The sequence below is a fragment of the Maniola jurtina genome, chromosome 17, assembly GCF_905333055.1.
Source record: "Maniola jurtina chromosome 17, ilManJurt1.1, whole genome shotgun sequence".
In the NCBI taxonomy this organism is placed as follows: Eukaryota; Metazoa; Arthropoda; class Insecta; order Lepidoptera; family Nymphalidae; genus Maniola; species Maniola jurtina.
In genome coordinates, this window is record NC_060045.1 from 9,331,782 (window position 1) to 9,352,021 (window position 20,240).

The window sequence follows — 20,240 nt, forward strand, 5'->3', positions numbered from 1 at the left end:
AAAACTTTCTCATAGTTTACAAACGCTTAGCAAAGTGGCAGATTATTATAATAGCCTTCAGTTATATTATGCATAACATGTCGCAGCTTATGAATGTGACCTATACTGCTTAAGCTTTTTCAGAATCAAGCTTGTTAGGGATGCTGAAAGTCATCGAACTTATTATTGTGACGATTCATAATGACTTACGATAACAACAGCTTATAGACATGGCTTAGCAGCGAAATGAGTCTATGACTCTTCTTGAGTAATGTTTGTAACTTTGTAATTTCGTTATGCAATGAACTAGATTAATTTGAATATAAGATTCAATAACCTTTTGTGCCCACATTGCAACAAATAAACCATTACTTATTATTTATTACGGCATTATCGCCATGACGGGATTGAAAATCCCTTGGAAAAAGATTGGAAAATCGCTGAAAGACCTTAAGTACTGGTTTGCCACCCGCTTTCAGGAATTCTACTGTGATTCTGATATCACCGAGCGAATTTTTATCCTTGAGTTGTTTGAGAGCCATACTTATCTCGTATAAACTGGCATCTGGGATATCTTGGGTATAGTGTCCCGTCAATTTAGCTCTGGGATCTTTAGCCAAATCTTCAACAAGTCTTTGTATTGTATTGTGTTGTATTGTGTATAACTGTCCATAGAACTTCTCCACTTATTTCAAGAGCTCAAGTTTAGCTGAAATGAGGTGTTGTCAGTTTTTTGTCGTATCAGCATGCCCTGTTTAGCAGACAGATCTTTCGTGAATACTTTTGAGTTCCTCTTCCGCTCTATGGTATCTTTAAAACGAAATTAAAGATCCATAAGTCACGTGTTTGTACAATAGAGATCTGCCAGTAGGAAGGTGCATCTGCTGAAGACTACAGTATCATTTCTGGCCTTTTTCTGGCCATAAGCTTTAAAATCATAAAAAATATTTGTTATTTTTGGACGATAGGCCGTAAAGAAATTGGACTCCACCACCTGGCAGGTTCTACCAACCTATTTATTGGAAAGGTAGGCTCTGAAATTATATATTGTAGTAGTGATTTTTTTGTTAATTATATAGTAACCTAGTGGTATGATGAGCCGATTAGTTATTTTATTGACTATCATGAGTTTACGTCGCCATCAAACTAAATTTTAACATAGTTTTATTGTATACAATGTCGTATGTAAGAAAAAAAACAATGTCATAGCAACGTAAAATATAGCATGTAATCATACAACAAAATTTTGAGAAATAAATGCCGAAGTAAAATGTTGTATGTATCACTTAACACAAAATTTATTATAATTCTGCAACGTAAACGGTTGTATGTCATCATACAATACTGTTTTTGGGTGTCCTCAACGACGTAAATTGTTGTATGTAATCTATACAATAGTTTAGCTTGGCATCACTATTAAATTACTAAAATACGATAATGAAATAAAAAAATGTAAACACAATCGTGACATATCAGTGTCTTGAGTTACAAACATTTCATCTGAAGTTGTATCTGTTACATACGAGGCGCAAACGTGCGACTTCACCCCACATAAAACGTTGTAAAGGTCAATATGATATTTTACGTCGTCCTCGTTTGAAACATACAACATTATACGCCTCATAAGTACTTTAAAAAACAACATTTTTAGGATTTTTTTTAATTGAACATATAAAATACATAAAAATAGACATTGTTATGTAAAAAACGCAAAATGGCAATTTTGTGGCTTACAACAACTTACGTGGGAGGTGTCGATCTAATGTTTGATAATTTCTTAATATAGAAATTATGAAAGAATTTTCGTTCGTGGCAAAAAATATTAACTAAGTAGGACGAATTTTATTACTGAAAAGTTAGTCGAAATAATTTTGACTCAATTTTCTAGCTTTTTGTTGGAGTCTCAGCTTGGAATGCACTGGTGCAATTTCAAAATTCCATTCCTTTTAGGAAGCTTCGTCCGTAATAAACATGAAGCTTGTTTAAAAGCAAATAAATAGCCGTAGCTGAACACCTGAGTCCAGCAAAGGCAGGTTGCTAGGTACAAAAATAGACCTTGACGATAAAAATGTGGAAGAAATAATGAGTTGAACTTTAATTAAACTTGCACGTGGATCTATAATTAGTAATTACCCGCATATTTTACCTCAAACAAGATAAATTCATGCATAAATTATCATATTATAAATTAAAATCTCTCATTCATTGCGCTGTGTTTGTTTCTTCGGGCTGATCTCAAAAACTACTATACGGATTTTCATACGGTTTTCACCAGTCGAAAAAGAGATTATGTAAGAAGGCTTTCTTCTTTAGATTATGAACACGAAAATAAGCTATCAGCATGATGATGTCGGAAAAATTGACTTACAGCTAGTGGTGTGCGCTGCGTAAATAAACTCAAACCCAAATCATTTAATCAAAGTTATAGGTACTACCTATTTTTACTCCTCTTGGTGGTCAGGATTTTTAGATTTGTAAGATGATAATATAGCAGTGCTAATTGATTAAGTAAACTTAAAACTAAAGTTTTAAGAACTAAAATGAAGTTTTTTTATTGAGTTGAAGTTACACGAAAATAATGTACAGTAGAATGATTCCTCTCGTCTCAAGCTACCCGTGCGAAGCTAGGGCAATGTTACGGTATTGTATTAGTCTGTGTAATATCCTAACGTCATCTGTCACTTGTCACATACTTGTCACTTGTCACCTATCGCTGTCTTGATACAATGTCTGTCTGTGTCGTGTGAATGGAAATAAAATCAAATCCAAGAGCATCCATGTTTTATTTGTAACACACCAATGAAATATGGTGCCAGAACAGGGATCACAATAAAGAAAAACAATGCAGGACGAAGATTTTGTGAACACAAAGCCTAGAAGACCACCAGGTCACAGCGAGTCGTCAACCAGCCACGCCATGACGCCATTGCCAGTAGGCATGACCCTGCCGCCGTTCATCGTTGAAGGTAACAACGTCCCATTGCTATGGAAAAAATGGCTCACACGACTGAAAGTCTATTTAAAGGCAAATAATTTAGATGAAGCCGAAGATGCACGTAAAACAGCCATTCTCTTGCAATTCATCGGATCAGATTGTCTGGAAATTTTTTACTCATTTGACCTAGATATCGAAAAAGTTAGTTTTAGCGATCTCTGTAACAAATTTACACAGTATTTCACTCCGAAAATAAACGTCACGATAGAAAGACATAAATTATTTAGCAGGAAACAACTACCAAATGAATCTATAGACACCTATGTCACGGATCTAAAAAAATTAAGTCACACTTGTGAATTTGGTGACATACGTGAAAGCTTGCTCAGAGACATATTTAGCTGGAACTGCAACAACACTTACTATAAAGAAAGGATTCTAATTGAAAAACCGAACACCCTAGAGGAGGCAATAAACATAGCCAAGCGCTGTGAGTCTACTAAACAACAAGCAAAAGCATTGGAAGACGCATCATTACATTTCATAGGACGCGTGTCAAGATCACCAAGTCGCAGAGACTCTTCCCATAGAAACAGGTCCAGACACCAGTCACAGCAAACACGTCAACGCACACCATCAACGTCAAATCAGAGGAATACATCATGTGGTCGGTGCGGTCAGGTACATAGATTCAAGTGCCCAGCTCAAGGTGTCAAGTGCAGAAAGTGTAATAAGTCCAATCATTTCGCTCAGTTTTGCCGTTCACATCAAGTAAAAGTAGTCAATTGTGAAAATCAGTCTGTAAATAATGAATCTTTGTTTTATGTTGGTTCTGTCTACTGTATACAGGATGATAAGTCTAATTTGTCAAAACCTTGGAATATTGATCTATGTATAAACCAAATACAGGTAAATTTTTTATTAGACACTGGAGCAGACACAAATATTCTATCCATTCACACATACAACTCATTAAATCTGCCACTTTCCAACATACACAAAAGTAAGAACACACTTTCTACATACAGTGGAGAAATTATCCCTCTGGTAGGTCAATGCAATTTGTCAGTGATTCATAAAAATAAGTCATATACAGTTAACTTTCATATTGTCGACATGAAAAGTCAAAATATTATAGGTAGGGATACCTGTAAAACTTTAAATTTAATAAGAAAAATTAATAGTGTTTCTTTCCAGAATTTAACATGTCAAGATATAGTTGATACAAATAAGGACTTGTTTGAAGGTTTAGGTTGTCTAACAGATTTTCAATGCGAACTAACCTTGAAGCCTAATGCAACTCCATCTATAGAGGCATGCAGAAGGGTTCCATTCCGTCTTCATCAACCACTAAAACAAGAGCTAGAATCTATGGAAAAAAGTGGAGTCATACAACGAGTTGAAGAGCCTACTGAATGGGTAAGCGCTCTAGTCTTAACCTCAAAAAAGAATGGTAAATTACGTCTGTGCATTGATCCTAGAAAGCTAAATCAGTCAATTTTAAGATCACATTTCCAATTTCCAACCTTAGATGAAATTAAATCTAGTCTTGCTGGAGCTCAGTATTTTTCAACATTAGATGCCAATAAGGGCTATTGGATGCTCAAGTTGTCAGAAGCTTCTTCTAAGCTCTGTACATTTATTACACCTTTTGGACGATATAGATTCACTAGGTTACCCTTTGGTATTAATGCAGCTCCAGAAATATTTCATAGAGAAATGATAAAAAGATTTGGTGATATTGAAGGTGTTAAAATTATGATGGATGATTTTCTTATTTATGGTAGAACTGTAGAAGAACATAATCAACGGTTACAAAAAGTCTTAGAAAGAGCACGTCAAATTAATGTAAAATTTAACAAAGAAAAGTCTGTGTTTTGTCAAAAAGAAGTCAAATATTTAGGCCATATATTTAGTGAAGAAGGTGTACAAGTTGATAAGTCTAGAGTAAAAGCTATTTGTAACATGCCAAGTCCTAAAAATATAGCAGATCTTCAAAGATTCCTAGGTATGGTCAATTATCTTAGTCCATTTATTAAAAATTTGTCACAGCAAATAAGTCATTTGCGAGCACTTTTATCAAAAAATACTGAATGGTATTGGTCAGAGCACCATGAGTCTCAATTTAATAATATTAAAAAAGTTATTTGTTCAACACCTGTCTTAACATACTATGACCCTAAAAAGGAAATAATTTTATCTGTAGACGCATCGAAGGATGCCATGGGTGCAGTGTTATCCCATGACAAGCAACCCATTGCATATGCATCTGCTTCTCTAAGTAAAATACAACAGTCCTACTCGCAGATAGAGAAAGAACTACTAGCTGTCCTCTTTGGTTGTACTAAGTACCACCAATACATATATGGTCATAACATAACAGTGGAGACAGACCACAAACCTCTCATAACTCTTTTCAAAAAAGCTCTATATGACATTCCCCCAAGATTGCAAAGAATCATGCTTAGATTGCAGCCGTATGATCTAACTGTTGTATACAAGCCTGGTCGTTACTTATATATTGCAGATACTTTGTCTAGAGCAGCATTAAGTGAAACTTGTTTGTCAGAAGTTGATCAAGATATAGATTTACATGTTAATATAATAATGTCTAATTTGTCAGTCAGTCCAGAGAAATTAAAAGAAATTCAAGAGTCTACAGTCCAAGATCAAACATTAAGTCAAATAATTCAATATTGTCACAACGGATGGCCTGAACATAAGCGTTCAGTTAGTCAGTCAGTCAAATCTTATTATAGTCTCAAAGATCAAATATATGTCATTGATAACGTTGTCTTCAAATCTAACTGCATTATAATCCCAGAGTCAATGAGAGAGTATATATTAAAACTAATTCATTCTGCCCATCAAGGTATAAACAGCTCAATCCGTCTAGCAAAAACTACAGTCTTTTGGCCAAATATGCAAAATGACATAGAAAAATATATAGGTCAATGTAACATTTGTCTATCTTACCGTCGAAATAATAGTAAAGAACCAATTATGCAACATGAGTATGAAAACATACCATGGTACAAAATTGGTATAGATATTTTTGAATTTGAACGAACTAAATACTTAATGGTAGTTGACTATTATTCAAAGTATATAGAACTTGCCAAGTTAACATCAGGCTATTCAGCTAGCCAAGTAATTACACATTTAAAGTCAATATTGGCCCGTCATGGAATTTGCAGGATTGCAATAACAGACAATGGCCCCCCGTTTAATAGCAAAGAGTTTAAGTTATTCACTCAAGAATGGGACATAGAACACATAACTTCTAGTCCATACTTAAGTAGATCAAATGGTTTAGTTGAAAGGACTATTGGAACTATAAAAAATATGTTAATTAAGTGTAAAACTGACAAATCTGATATGTATTTAGCATTACTTTTGTACAGAAATACCCCTAAACAAAGTCAATATTCACCAGCAGAGCTGTGTATGTCTAGACAACTGCGTACAGTAGTTCCTACTGGAAAAGAAAACTTGCTACCTAAGCTTTGTGATATGAATAAAATAAAGAAATTAAATGAAAAACAAAAGTCATACACAAAATTTTATTATAATAAACATACAAAAATGCTTAAACCATTACATGTAGGTGATAAAATCTTATTTAAACACAAACCTGAACACAAAAAATGGGTTCCTGGAGTTATTATCCATATAGGTCCTGAACCTAGAAGTTATCTAATAAATAGTGAACTAGGACAGTTTAGGAGAAACCGTCAGTTTATCATTAAACAGTCAGTACACACATAATATCATTTTCCACAGCACACAACACAGTCACTATACCTATAAAGATGTAAACAAAATGAAATTGTTATTTGTTAGTAAGTTTGTTAGTATTTCAATTATTTAAAGATGTAAACAAAATGTTAGTATTTAAATTATTTTTCAGGAAAGGTAAAGGTTCAAAAAACAAATGTCAATTTTAGTAGTAGTCTGTCAATGTATCGGGAAAGGCAAAGGTTGTAAACCATGCAGCCTGGATAGTCATAAGTGATTTTCTTGTGGTGTTATAAAAAATAATGTTGTACGTCTTGTACTATGTATATACTTGTGTTTATAAAATATAAAAAATCTGTCGTTGTCATAATAATAAAATTGTTAACAGTTAGTACCTAGTGTTAAAAAAAAAAAAGGGAGATGTTACGGTATTGTATTAGTCTGTGTAATATCCTAACGTCATCTGTCACTTGTCACATACTTGTCACTTGTCACCTATCGCTGTCTTGATACAATGTCTGTCTGTGTCGTGTGAATGGAAATAAAATCAAATCCAAGAGCATCCATGTTTTATTTGTAACACACCAATGAAATAGGCAAGTCGCTAGTAGTAGATATTAGGACTTTTGTTATTAAGTTCTCCAACTTATAGAGAAAAAATGTTCTTTCAGTTCACAATCCCACACGTGATGGCAACATTATTCTGGTGCAAAGTCTTCAAGGCGCCCGAATTGACGAGGAAGCACCATATAGTTGGCTACGAACCCTTGATCGACAGTCGACCAATCAGAAACGGGAAACCAGTTGTGGAGAAGAACAGCCTATCTCCAGTGCATCATATGGTGTTGTATGAGTGTGCGGAGGACCATGACAAGAGGCAGTGGAGCGAGTGGGCGGAGGGTGAAGGATTCTCTGGACCCAGTCGACCGGGCGAGTTGTCTGCTTGTGTCACTCCTATCGCAGCTTGGGCTATGGGATCCAAAGGTATGTAACCAGTTATAGAAAAGAAGAGTATCTCCTGTTTATAGATCTGCTGAAGAATTTGACACAAGACATTAGAACGGTTGGGCAGAGAGCGAAGGGAGTTGGATACTGGCGTCACTCCTATTGTCGCTTTGGCTGTAGGTCAAAAGGTATGCAACCAGATAAGAGAGAACAGTCTATCTCCATCATATGGTGTTGTATGAGTGAGCTGAGGACCATGACAAGAGACAATGGAGTGAGTGGGTTGAGGGCGAAGGATTCTTTGGTTCCAATCGACCAGGGGAGCTGTCTACTTGTGTTACTCCTATCGCAGCTTGGGCTATGGGATAAACTTACCTTTGTTTATTTATTCTAAATTCGGAGGTCGAAACATATGTATGTATAAATAACATAGAATTCCCATTATTCCCCAAGTACCAACTCACATTACGAAACGGAAACTATGTAAACTAACAGCGCCGCCTCGCAAATGTATCAAATATTAAAACATTTCACTTAAGCGCCGAACTTCCTTAACTACGAGATAATTTAAATCACTATTACCGCCTACGCTTTGAAATTTCCTTCTTAAAACCTTTGACAATTAATATGGCAGATCAACCTGTATAGGGGTATCATGGCTTTGCTTATGATGCTGAAGTCAATTTGGTATCACAAAGAAAGAGCTATGAATACTCGTTGATGCTGCGGCGATTTATCGATCTAAAAAGTAGTATGTGTAGCACCGGGATGTAAGCTACCTAGCTCAGTACAAAATTTCATCAAAATCGATTAAACAAATAGGCCGTGAAAAGCTAGCAGACAGACAGTCTTTCGCATTTATAATGTTATATCTCTTTGGTATTACAAATTATGAAGTGACTCAGTGAGGAATGAGTCTATAGTACCACGCAATTTTTTCATCAAATCACTTTTCTTACCATCCGTGTTATGGACAGAACTGTACCGTACCTATGTTCAAATGGCAGACACTTCCTTTATGTAACTGTCTTCCAGAGTTCTTTTCACCCTAAAACAATATAAAAATTCAGCCATTTGAGATCTCCCTAACTGCCCCGAAATGCATAGAAAATAATATCTAGGTATATCGTTATAACGCAGTACATCAACAAGTAAAACCACCACAAGTAAAAGCTAAGTCAACAGTCAACACTCAACATGCATACATCGATAAATTCCTGCATATTCGAATTGATCACTTGATCAATTTGCCCAAAAGAATCAGCTTAGTCCACTAGTCCCGTACTATTGCGTCGGTCTACGCTTGAATCTATGTCATTAGTATTGAAAATTCTTGGCTAGTAATAATTCCACAGTTAAAGGAAACTCGACCTTATCGCTATTTTCTCAGGATTGGTTTTTGCATGTAACAGTTTTTCTTGTTCGCAGGAGAATTCCTCCCTGAAAACGTCGGTATTCCGCTAGGCGAGAAGGGCGGAGTCTCCTACTACATGCTTGAAGTTCATTATGACAATCAAGAACTACATGAATGTAAGTATAGTGACTGGATATTAATTATGTCAGGAATAACCACCTACTTATCAAATAAATAATTAGACTGCTAAAATCATAACTCTTCCTTTTGGCTTTGCCGCAGTCGGGTAAAAAAGTGCGTTTAACCCTCACAAACTTACATAGAATAGCATTATACAGATACTTACTGTATGGTAATTGTATGATAAACTTACTAAAATCTTATATTTATCTTTGTTGTACCTTTTCTATTCGCTTTACAACCTCTCCCACTGCCAAGGGTCACTGTTAGAGATCTCTTGTAGAGATAAGTGCTTCCCAGTCCACTTTTTTTCTTTTTCTCATTATTGTTACAACTTTCTGGTACAAATAATGTAAAAAAAATACCCTCTGCCTCTTTACACCAGTAACTTCTTCGTACAAAACTTGCATCATAGTTACTAGTGACAAAATAGTTATATCAAAAAAATTATGGCAAATGTTTAATATCACAGTCTTGGACAACTCGGGCATTCGGATACACTATACGTCGTCGGTGCGCGCCCACGATGCGGCACTGCTAGGCGCCGGTGTGGGCGTGTCGGCACTGCACGTTATCCCGCCCAAGCAGCGCGCGTACCGCACCTTGGGCATCTGCAGCCCCGAGTGTACTAACAACGTAAGTGAGCTAACATACACGTTGTCTTGCGTCGGTGCGCGCCCACGATGCGGCACTGTTAGGGCCGGTGTGAACGTATCAGCCCTGCTTGTTATCCCGCCCAAGCAGCGTGCGTACCGCACCTTGGGCATCTGCAGCCCTGAATGTACTAACAACGTGAGTAAGCTGATTTTCACATCGTATTGCATCATTGCGTGCCCACGATGCGGCACTGTTAGGCGGCAGCGTGGGCGTGTCAGCACTGCATGTTATCCCACCCAAGCAGCGCGCGTACCGCAACTTGCACCATTGAATACGTCATAGGTTCGCACCCAGAATTCGGTACTAATAAGAACTGGCGCGTTGTTATTTTATAACTTTTTTCATGATAGGTTTTCATGATAGTTTACCTAATACTTTAGAGTGAAAACAAAGAATTTAGTTTCTTGACCTCGTTTTACATAATTCACCTAATTTTGAAGTTTATTCTGGTATTACTAGCGGTTTTCTCATACCACGAACACACTAACCTTGTACTTAATCCGCAAAAGGAACCCTATGATATACCAAAAACAAGACATTATAACTTAGTTATTTCATATTTAGCTAATCTTTTCTTGCTAAACAAACTTAACCGAGCTTAGCAGATACAGTTCACAAATCTCCCGTGTTATCTTACTGTGAAGTTTTCCCATAAACTACCAGCTGCGTCCGCAAAGCGTCGTTACAAATAGATTTCTCCTGATCTATCTTGCATATTTATAAGACCAATTAGAGACACCGCTTTTGTATAAAGGAGAACTGCCACCGGTACTTTATTTTTATACAGATACAAGTTAGCCCTCGACTGCAATCTCACCTGGTGGTAAGTGATGACCCAGTCTTAGATGGAGGCGGTCAAACCTGGAAGGGGTATAGCAGTTTTCATCCGATACTCGTTTGGTTCCTACACGACGTCGAAACGCTAAATCGCTTGGCGACATGGCTTTGCCAGTAGAGTGGTAATTAGCCACGGCCGAAACCTCACACCAGACCTGACCAGAAATTTAGAAATTCCAAACCTCTGCGAAACTGCTGTACTCGCTGTTCTAAATTAAAGCAAAACAAGTGTTTATTATATTTTGAGCCTCGATAGCTCAACGGTTAAAAGGAACGAACTGAACTTCGAAAGGTCGCCGGTTTAAGCCCCACCCGTCGGCCGTCGTACTATTGTCGTACTTAAGCACAAGCTTTATAGTTGGACGGGAAAGGGGAATATAATTATAGTCATCATGAAAAACTTGGCTAGTACCTACCTATTCTTTTAAAAAAAATCTTTCACCTACTTTTTTAATTGCATTTTACTTTATGCTCGTGAACGTTCTCCTTACATTACTGTCTGGAAACTTGCTTAGATCTACTATTTTCAATATTGAATGCATTTCATTTACCAGGCTTAATAGAATTTATTACATTTCTTTATTACTTGCATGATGTTAGGATTATTATTTCTCTCTAAACAGTTTGAAAACAATAGTCTCTTAAAAACCTTTTTCATTTATGGTTTCATGTATGGTGCATTTAACAATGCATTGTTCAACATAAATGCAGCGTTGCCTAAACTGCGACGCTAAAAACCTGTTTGTTTTATAAATGGAAGTTTTATCTTTTGATTACAGACTATGCCAGAAGAGGGAATCAATATAGTATCAGTGTTGCTTCATGCCCACGGCACTGCGCGGAAAATTTCATTGAAACACATTCGAGGCACAGAAGAGCTTCCTAGGATATCTGAGGTAATTTTCATTCCTGGCATTATTTAAATCAAAACCTAGGAAAATTCGTATAACGCCACCTATATTTAAAGCACCAAACTATTTGGGTACGACCTAAAGTCAATGCGACTGCGGTAAATGTTAGTTACAAAAATACAACCAAGTTCAGTAATTTTTCGTTAGATGTCACTAGTAGCAAATAGCCAAAAGTTCTTTCATTTTCCGTTAGATGGCAGCAGTAGTCACAGGATAACATGATTCCATCGTTTTACTATAGATGTCGCTACGAGTTTTATACAACAAACTAGTATTCTTGAAATATTTTTATTTTTTAGGAAAATAACTACGACGCTCGTTACCAACAATCCCGGATAGTTCCTGGTGGGAGAAGGTTCTTTAAAGGAGACACTTTGATCACTGAGTGTACTTACGACAGCAGTTCAAGAAATAGGCCTATTTTGGGAGGATATTCTGCTACACAGGTTTGTAATGAATTTGCAAATCATGGTATTTATTATCATCACGATTAACACATTGCCGGCTCACTAATGCCGTAATCTACCACGCTGGCAAAGTGCGAATTGGCAGGCTTCACACATCTTTGAGAACATTATGGAGAACTCTCAGGCATGCACGTTTCCTCACGATGTCCGAAACTACATAGTTAACTCCGGAAAGTGCATGCCTGGAATCGAACCTCTGGCCTCCGATAAGGTGGCGGATGTCGTAACCACTAGGCTATCACAGCTTTTGTATTTTAACAGACCTTTATATTTAGACCTTTGATATTTTTCTTAGACTTACAAGTAACTTTATAACGAACTAAGTTTACGAAATTAAATCTTTTCTCTCGTCTAATAAAATGTTGTCTACCGTCTACACTTTATAAGGCAAGTGATTTCAGTAAGCGAGCTTATTCATACTTTTTTACAATCATTAAGTACAAAAGTAAAGGTATAGATTTATACGACTGGTCTGTGATCATGATCACCTAGCACATATAGCTTAAATTATGTAAGTTTTTTATTCCGTTACGACGTGATCGGAGGACAAACTAACACATCAATAAATAAACACACTTTCGCATTTATTATACGAGTAATATACGTCCGCGTGGATTTAGGTTTCCTAAAAATCCCGTGGGAACTTTTTCGGGATAAAAAGTTGTCAATGTCAATTTCGATGACGCAAGCTACGTCTGTACCAAATTTCATATAAATCGGTTAAACGGATGGGCCTGGGAGTTCTTTAATTATCCGGGATATGTCCAGCCCCGGGATGTAAGCTAACTCGATACCAATTGTTTTCCAAATTGGTTAAACGGTTGAGCCGTGAAAGCTAGCAGACAGACAGACAGACAGACACACTTTTGTATAAGTATGTACCTATATATGCCTATACTTACATACATACTTATTACTTATACGATACCATATGCAGTATGGTATGGTGTATATATGCAGTATGGTATGGTATGGTATGGCTATGGTATTTTTTTGCAGGAGATGTGTCTATCTTTCGTGCTATACTATCCACGAACTGAGCTGGCCGGCTGCTACTCCATGACGCCAGTTGTAGAGTTCTTCGAGACGTTCGGCGTTCGGGAGTTCTACGGACTCAGTATGATGCAGGTCGAGAAGATTTTCCTGTCTTCAGGGTAAGTTAATCCGTATTAGCTAAAGTACTTTTGAACTTAAGACTAAGACTAATCTTACACAGCTGTGCAGACAACTTGCTTTAAAAGTTTGGGAGTTCTGACTTTTCTAATTGTTCTCGGTGTGATAAGATTAAAATTTTAACTTTGAATCTTATCACACCGATTTTTTTTTTTAAATCCGTATGTTGATATAGGTATACTAAAACTAGATGATCTCCGAGACTTCGGCCGCGTGGATTTAGGTTTTTCAAAAGTTCCTTGGGAATTCTTTTTTTCTGGGATAAAAAGTTGCCTATGCCAATTTCTAGGACGCACACCCGCACAGCCCCCTCGCTAACTCGGTGCGGGATAGCGCGGGTGACATGCGGGTGTGCGGGGCGTCCCCCACCTCATACCCCGATTGCCATGTCGACCTGTCGCGAACTATACGTTATTAAAAAAATGGTTTTACTCGTACTTTCAGAAACTTGGATGGTTTACCTCCAGAACTCGAAGCGAATATCAGAGAGCATAGTCTTGAAGAAACTATAATGCAAGGGGATGATCAAGGGGTTGGTTTGATGAGTAAGTATTTGATCACTTACTTTGAGTAAGTATACTATAACTGTATATATAACTGTTATTACGTTTTAGTAGAAAGCTGAAATTTTCACAGAGTGTGGGTTTCTTTTGCCTATATAAAAACAAATATTATAAGTTATTATTCACGAGTAGAAAAGGGAATAAGGCATGTTAAAGACAACTCTAAAAATTGTAGAACTACCAGATGATGCCTGCGACTTCATCCGCGTGGATTTAGGTTTTTTGAAATCCAAAGGGAACTCTTTAATTTCCGGGGATAAAAATTTGCCCATCTCATTTCCGGGACGCAAGCTACCTCTGTGCCATATTCATATAAATTGGTTAAATAAATGGGTCATTAAGAATAATAATAATAATAATAATAATAAGCCTTTTATTTTCTCTCTTCATTTCACATTTGGTTATTTTACAATATAATTATATACTAGTCATTATGAACAACATCATATTAAGCAATTATAACTTATCTTACAGTAGTTTACATTTTTAGATAAACAAAAAAAAAAAAATTACAAAAACTAAAAATATAAAAAACATTAAGAATCTATTCCCTAATTTTCCGGGATAAAAAGTAGCCTATGTGCGTTCCCAGGATGTCAGCTACGACCATACCAAATATCAAAATTGGTCAAACCGCTGGACCGTGAAAAGCTAGCAGACAGACAGACAGATACATAGACAGACATACTTTCGCATTTATAATATTAGTATGGATGTATGGATAATAACTATAAACATTCCTTCTTAATACGTGGCGCTAACTGTTTATTTGATGAAACAATACAAAGTTACGCGCCTTTTCTAACACTAAGATTGCCTATTTTGTTGTTTACAGAGGTTCTAGTGATCAAAGAGCCTCCAGAGTTCCGCAACAAAACGTTCATGGCCCACCTCAACGAAATGCCGTGGTCCGAGCCGCTGCTGACTGAGCAAATAGAGAAAACTTTGTCAAAGGGCTGGCATATGACCTTCTGCAAGAAAAGGGACGATAGTTGGGGAGCGGTAAGTTTATTCAACTACTTGAGGTCCGCCACTCCGCCCGCGTACATACAGTTAAAATCCTGTGTGGTTTTTTTTTATTTCCCGGGATAGAAAAGTAGCTTATATCACTTTTCAGGTCTTTAAACTGCGGCCTGCGGCATTGGAGAGTAAACAAGTATATAAACTACCTGATTTCCGTAACTTTGTCTGCGAAGATACAGTTAAAACCGGGATTAAAAGTAGCTTTTAACTTTTAAGGTCTTCAACTATCACCATACAAAAAAGAGTCGATTCCTTGTTCCTTTGCCGTATTGGCAAACAAACACACTTTCACATTTATATTGATTCGTGCGTAGGTTGGGATAGTCCGTGCGGGTTCGTACGTGCTCGCACGCGTCAAATCCGTACGAAAACGCATCCAAACTGCACTCAAGAGGGGTCTCTCCGTTACTCGCTGCATACAAACGTAGTTCGTCTATCATTGGAATACTAACCAATCATACTCAATGGAATTTTGTAGAAAGGTTCCGGGAACTAATAGCTATGCCTGTGGTTTTCCAGATTTCCGTCAAAATATTCAGTTTCAAAATTACGGGGTCTTAAAAATTCACGTACAAATCTTTGAGCCTCCGTAACTTTAAAACTACATATTTTTAGAAAAATCTAAAACACCACAGGCACAGATATTAGTTTCTAGAATATGTCTGCAAAATTTCATGGACTTTAGTTGCTGCAATTGGGACTACGATTGTATGGAGTAAGTGACGGAGAGAGCCCTGTTAAAGTAAACGCACGTATGCCTGCGATCGTCATGTTAATCTGTCAGTGTGGTTTCTTCTTTTGTATTTGTATATATTACATTACATACAATGGTTTTTTTTTCCAGCCAATCCAGATCCAGAACTACCCGAACTTCACAGAAATATCCCACAACGTGGCTTCAGATAAAAACTGCAACTACAAGAGCGTCAGGCTACCTTCAATGACCACCACCACTGGTTCAGCAACAATAAATACTTTAACATCCACCATCTTGGCTGTATGCCTAATTATCATCGTCGCGCGGTAATAAAAAATCTGCAGAAATATATTAAAGTGATCGCACACATACCACGTGGTGATTCGCTAACTCAGTGATCAACATTAAACGATAGCCGTTAAACTCATTTCACATTGGTTGGTTCTACAATGCTGTTTCGCTGAGTGATATGAAGATGATTGTTCGTAGAATACCTATTTTTTTATTTAAATATCTGCATTGCTTAAAACTATGACAGAATAAAATACAGGATTGAATATACAAACGTAAGGTGTAACCTATAAGTAATGGATAAAAAAAGACAAATGAGCTCAATGACTATCATTTCGTGTTGATCAATGAGTAAGTGAGGCGCAAAAGTCGCAAATATCACAAGTAAAAATGTGAATGACGTCTTAAAATATATGATTAGAGGTCACATTAGCGTCGACCTTTGCTAGTCATCAGCATTTTTTCGATCTATAATAGATCGTAGACGTATAATACGTATTATTGGTATCGAAAAAATGCGTTGAATGCGCCTCCTGAGGGACATTTCGTGGTATGCGATCTGCTTAAACCGGAACCAATGATACTGTTGTTTTTATTTTTGAAATTTTTATTATTGTCAGACGTTATTCTGTTATTTTGAATTCTTCATGTACACTTTTGCGTATTAAGCTGACCGTACACTGTCGCAAGAGTTATAACTTATAACAATATATTGTAACAGATTTTTCAGTACTGAAAATAGAAATAATATTCACAAGACCAGTCGATTGCATTGAATGCACCAAAGATTAGTATTTATTTGGTGCGTCTTTATTATCTTACCATTTTTGCGGCAATGTGCGATTAGTCTTCGAATATATTATAATGTTTGAAATCGTTGTGTCCCCATTATTAAGTAAATGATTTTACATTACGACAAATTCCCTTTTCTTCGATAAAGAAAGTTATTTGTAAGCGACGCGAAGTAGATATGCGAATTTTATGTTTTGTTCTCTTTTTCGCTTTTCATCCGATTTTTATTTCGAAGAATCGAATAACTCCTGTGAATTTTAACGAGCTGTTTTAGAACAACATTTTTTTTATTAGGCTGGATTGCCACTAGCTTGAGAGATCTGAGCGATAGATTTTTGCTAGGCCTTTATCGAGACTCTTGAGTACCTATATAGACGTCCAAACGGAAGAGTTTGGACATTTCAAAGCTTGCATTGAGAAGCTTGAGTATCTTAAGATGCTATGGCTGAAAGAGGCTAGTCGCTCAGGTGATAGTAGACAATGTGGCTGATTCTGTCTCTACACTAAACTAAAAAGACGGGTCTCAATGTGTTGCTATCCCTTTTATAATGCTCCCTGCGGAAAAGGATAGCACTAGACCTGGTAATTTACTTTAGTTTAAAAATGATGTTCTACAAAACTATACACATTATGCGCCCAGCATTAATGTGTTTAAAGGCTTTTTATGTATTTTTTATTTTTGTTGAAGACAAAATTATTACTAATCGTGGATAATAAGGAAATTCCCCTTAACTGGTCAAAGTGAGTATCAGCAGCTGTATTCGACTGTTATACGTGTAAAAAAAGTTGTTTTAATTTTTATACATAATAATAATAATTATAGATGAGTGAATGTTTTTGTGATTATTGTACTTAGTGGGTTTTTGCTCATTCCTTTAAATTCAAGGTTATTACGAAAATGTCGTCGTATGCAAAGACATACAATCTTATTTTTTCTTAGCTGACTTGAATGTAAACAAGCAGTTCGTCGTAAAAAAACGCGTAAGCGACGTATTAGCGACGGCGCATAGAATGTTCTTATCGCGAACTAACAATGAAACCGCGATAAAACTGAAAAAACAAGTTTTAGACCGCCGGTAAAAGCGAGTCGTTTCCACGTTTCTTCAAAAACTTTCTATGATATATTTGCCTTTCAAGTCAGGTAAGAAAAAATAATATGTAGACGATTCCAACTTTATGAATGTATTTCAATTAAGTGATGAACGATACCAAAAGTATGGTATTAATAAACTACTTATATAATTTTGTATAACTATTTTACGAATAGAATTCATTTTGTATTGATTATTTTTTTAATCGTGTTTGTTTTCGTAATTTTCAACGAAATTAGGATTTTAATGGGCTAATATTACACATAATTATTATGAGAAATTAACGCATTAAGGCAAGTTCCTTTTACATAATTTTAACTGATCGCATATTACATTGAGAGTCGCATATTGGATTGTATGTATTAAATGAATGAATGTGAATGAAAAAAAATCCGGGATATTTTCCGGGGTAGTAAGTAATTAGTTTAGGTAAATAAAATGTTTTGCATTCCACATTTTATGGACATTATATGCTTCACAATATAAATGACGCATATTATGATATATAGTAATACCTCAAGATTAAGATAAGGGTTGGATATTAAACCAAAGGTTTTATAATTTGGATTCTAAAAATATAATTACTAATGGGAAGTACAGCTGTGGTAGTATTTTTGAGAGTTTTTGATTTTTGTGTAAGCTACTATAACAGGAAAATGGAAAATCGTTCAGGTAACGTTTTCTGTATCTGCATTAGTTTGGCCAATAATTGGTACTGAAAAATATGTCACTTGCGGCCCTGTCTGTAATATGCGATCAGCATTTAGGGATCAGTTTTTTTATAACCAGTCAGAGGCAAAGCGATGTTTTGTATAAAGTAACAATGTAACGATCATAGTATCAGTTTAGTTAAAAGTAATTTTGAGATACTTTTCTTTTTGTCATTTTGAATATTTATTTAACATTCTGACCTCTAGCATCAAACTTATGGTCACAATGCGATCTTCGCATTATTTATTAATGCAGAATTCGTGATAGGTACTAATGCTAAAACTTGTATTCCTATAAAAAGTAAGTTTCAAGCTCAAAGCACATTACGGCAGAGTTGAAGCGAGTCGGCGCGTAAGTAGCCGTATTTGTATAGCGTCACAGTTTAATTTACGTCGCTTTGCTACGTTTACTAGGGATAATACCATTTTATTACCTTATTTAAGAGTTCTGTGTGTTGTGAGAGATGAAGTTTAATTTACTTTGCATAAAAAAACTCATCGCGTCGCTTGGACTCTCCCGCAATGTGCCTTGAACTTCAGCTTATCGCTAGAGTTACGTTTACAATCGAGCTATCAAAGTTTGGTACCAGAGGTCTAATTCTGTTGGATCATTAAAAATGATAACCAATAATAATGTAATATATTATTTTAGTGTCGATATCGATAGCAACTATTCTTATGAGACAAGAACAACACTATTGTATAGTAAGATATACATTCAATTAGGGCTGTGCTAAATAAGCTCTTTTGCAACGATTATTAAGATATTTTGATAGAATTTTTACTTACAGTTTTTTTTTTGTTCAATGCAAATTACCCATAGTAATTAGGTATTTGATTTAACGGTGTACATAAACGTAACTATATCGCCTTCTTTCGATCTACCAAGTGCCTATCTCAATTCTTGACATTGTAAACTATAACAAAATTTCAAAACTTTGGATTCTCAAAATAAATAATATCGGTATTTATATCATTTTATTGAATAAACGCAAAGTTTTTAAAATTGTACCTACCAAGTTTATTGAAGTAATAATATAATAATTATGTAACATCATAATATGTAATATCATAATATAAACCCATCCAGTATAGAAAGGTCCATGATATAATTAAATCTGACATGTAAACTTGCTCATATTAAAAAAAAAAGTATGTATAGGTATTTTTTTGGGATTGATTTGATTTTTGAAGGCTCCATTGTACGTAACATTTGTAGGTACTGGTCGTCATCTAGTTACGTTTATGAAAGGGTAGCAGAATTAGGTTTAAGGTTTCGATTCCCGAGTCATTCTGTTAGATGTAACTATTGCATTTTGCTATTTTTAATTTATACCTCCCTAAGGTCTAGCTGTAAGGATACGCTTAGTATTAATTAAGGTTAATTTATTTAAAAGTCAATATAATGTGTTTTATTACTTTGAAGCTTTCGTTTTATTGGCATTCCTAAAGTTCATTAGCGTATTGTTAATTTATTCTTGAAAAAAGCTAAGGGTGTCTAAACACTAAAGCGGCGGGGAGTGGAAACATGTTTAGCAGACCAATGAGATTACACAGAACTGACATAATGAAATAAAACATTGTCTATGTGCATCATCAATAGTCTGATTGGTTTGCTAAGCACGTCTCCGCTCCCCTCGGTTTGAGGAGACTGACGCCCAAAATCATTGAGCAATTACAGTTGCAATTTATAAACATAATTATCGTGATGGGTTCCGGTGCGCGCTTATAGTCATCGAAAAACCAGTAGGTAGTTAAAAGTTGCATCAGGGGGATTTTGTTGTTTGCGAATATTGTATTTGTAAAATGCGGAGTCCTATTCAGATTGGCCCACTCGTGTTGCACGCATATAATAAGAGGTCAGCTACTGCTGCATTTTATCTATCTAGATTCTAGA

At 35.9% G+C, this 20,240-nt stretch overlaps 1 protein-coding gene across 2 annotated transcripts in view; it reads left to right on the plus strand.

The window, feature by feature from the left end:
* LOC123873598 (MOXD1 homolog 1-like) overlaps positions 1 to 19,768 on the plus strand; it is a 105,773-nt gene extending 86,005 nt beyond the window's left edge. For both annotated transcript variants that reach the window (XM_045918483.1, XM_045918484.1), the window contains 9 exons: positions 7,324 to 7,636; positions 9,026 to 9,127; positions 9,604 to 9,767; positions 11,405 to 11,521; positions 11,836 to 11,982; positions 13,003 to 13,157; positions 13,621 to 13,721; positions 14,575 to 14,741; positions 15,607 to 19,768. In XM_045918483.1, the coding sequence (XP_045774439.1) occupies positions 7,324 to 7,636; positions 9,026 to 9,127; positions 9,604 to 9,767; positions 11,405 to 11,521; positions 11,836 to 11,982; positions 13,003 to 13,157; positions 13,621 to 13,721; positions 14,575 to 14,741; positions 15,607 to 15,789 (1,449 nt within the window). In that variant the 3' untranslated portion in view covers positions 15,790 to 19,768. The remainder of the gene's footprint in view (positions 1 to 7,323; positions 7,637 to 9,025; positions 9,128 to 9,603; positions 9,768 to 11,404; positions 11,522 to 11,835; positions 11,983 to 13,002; positions 13,158 to 13,620; positions 13,722 to 14,574; positions 14,742 to 15,606) is intronic.
* Positions 19,769 to 20,240: the final 472 nt, after the last annotated feature.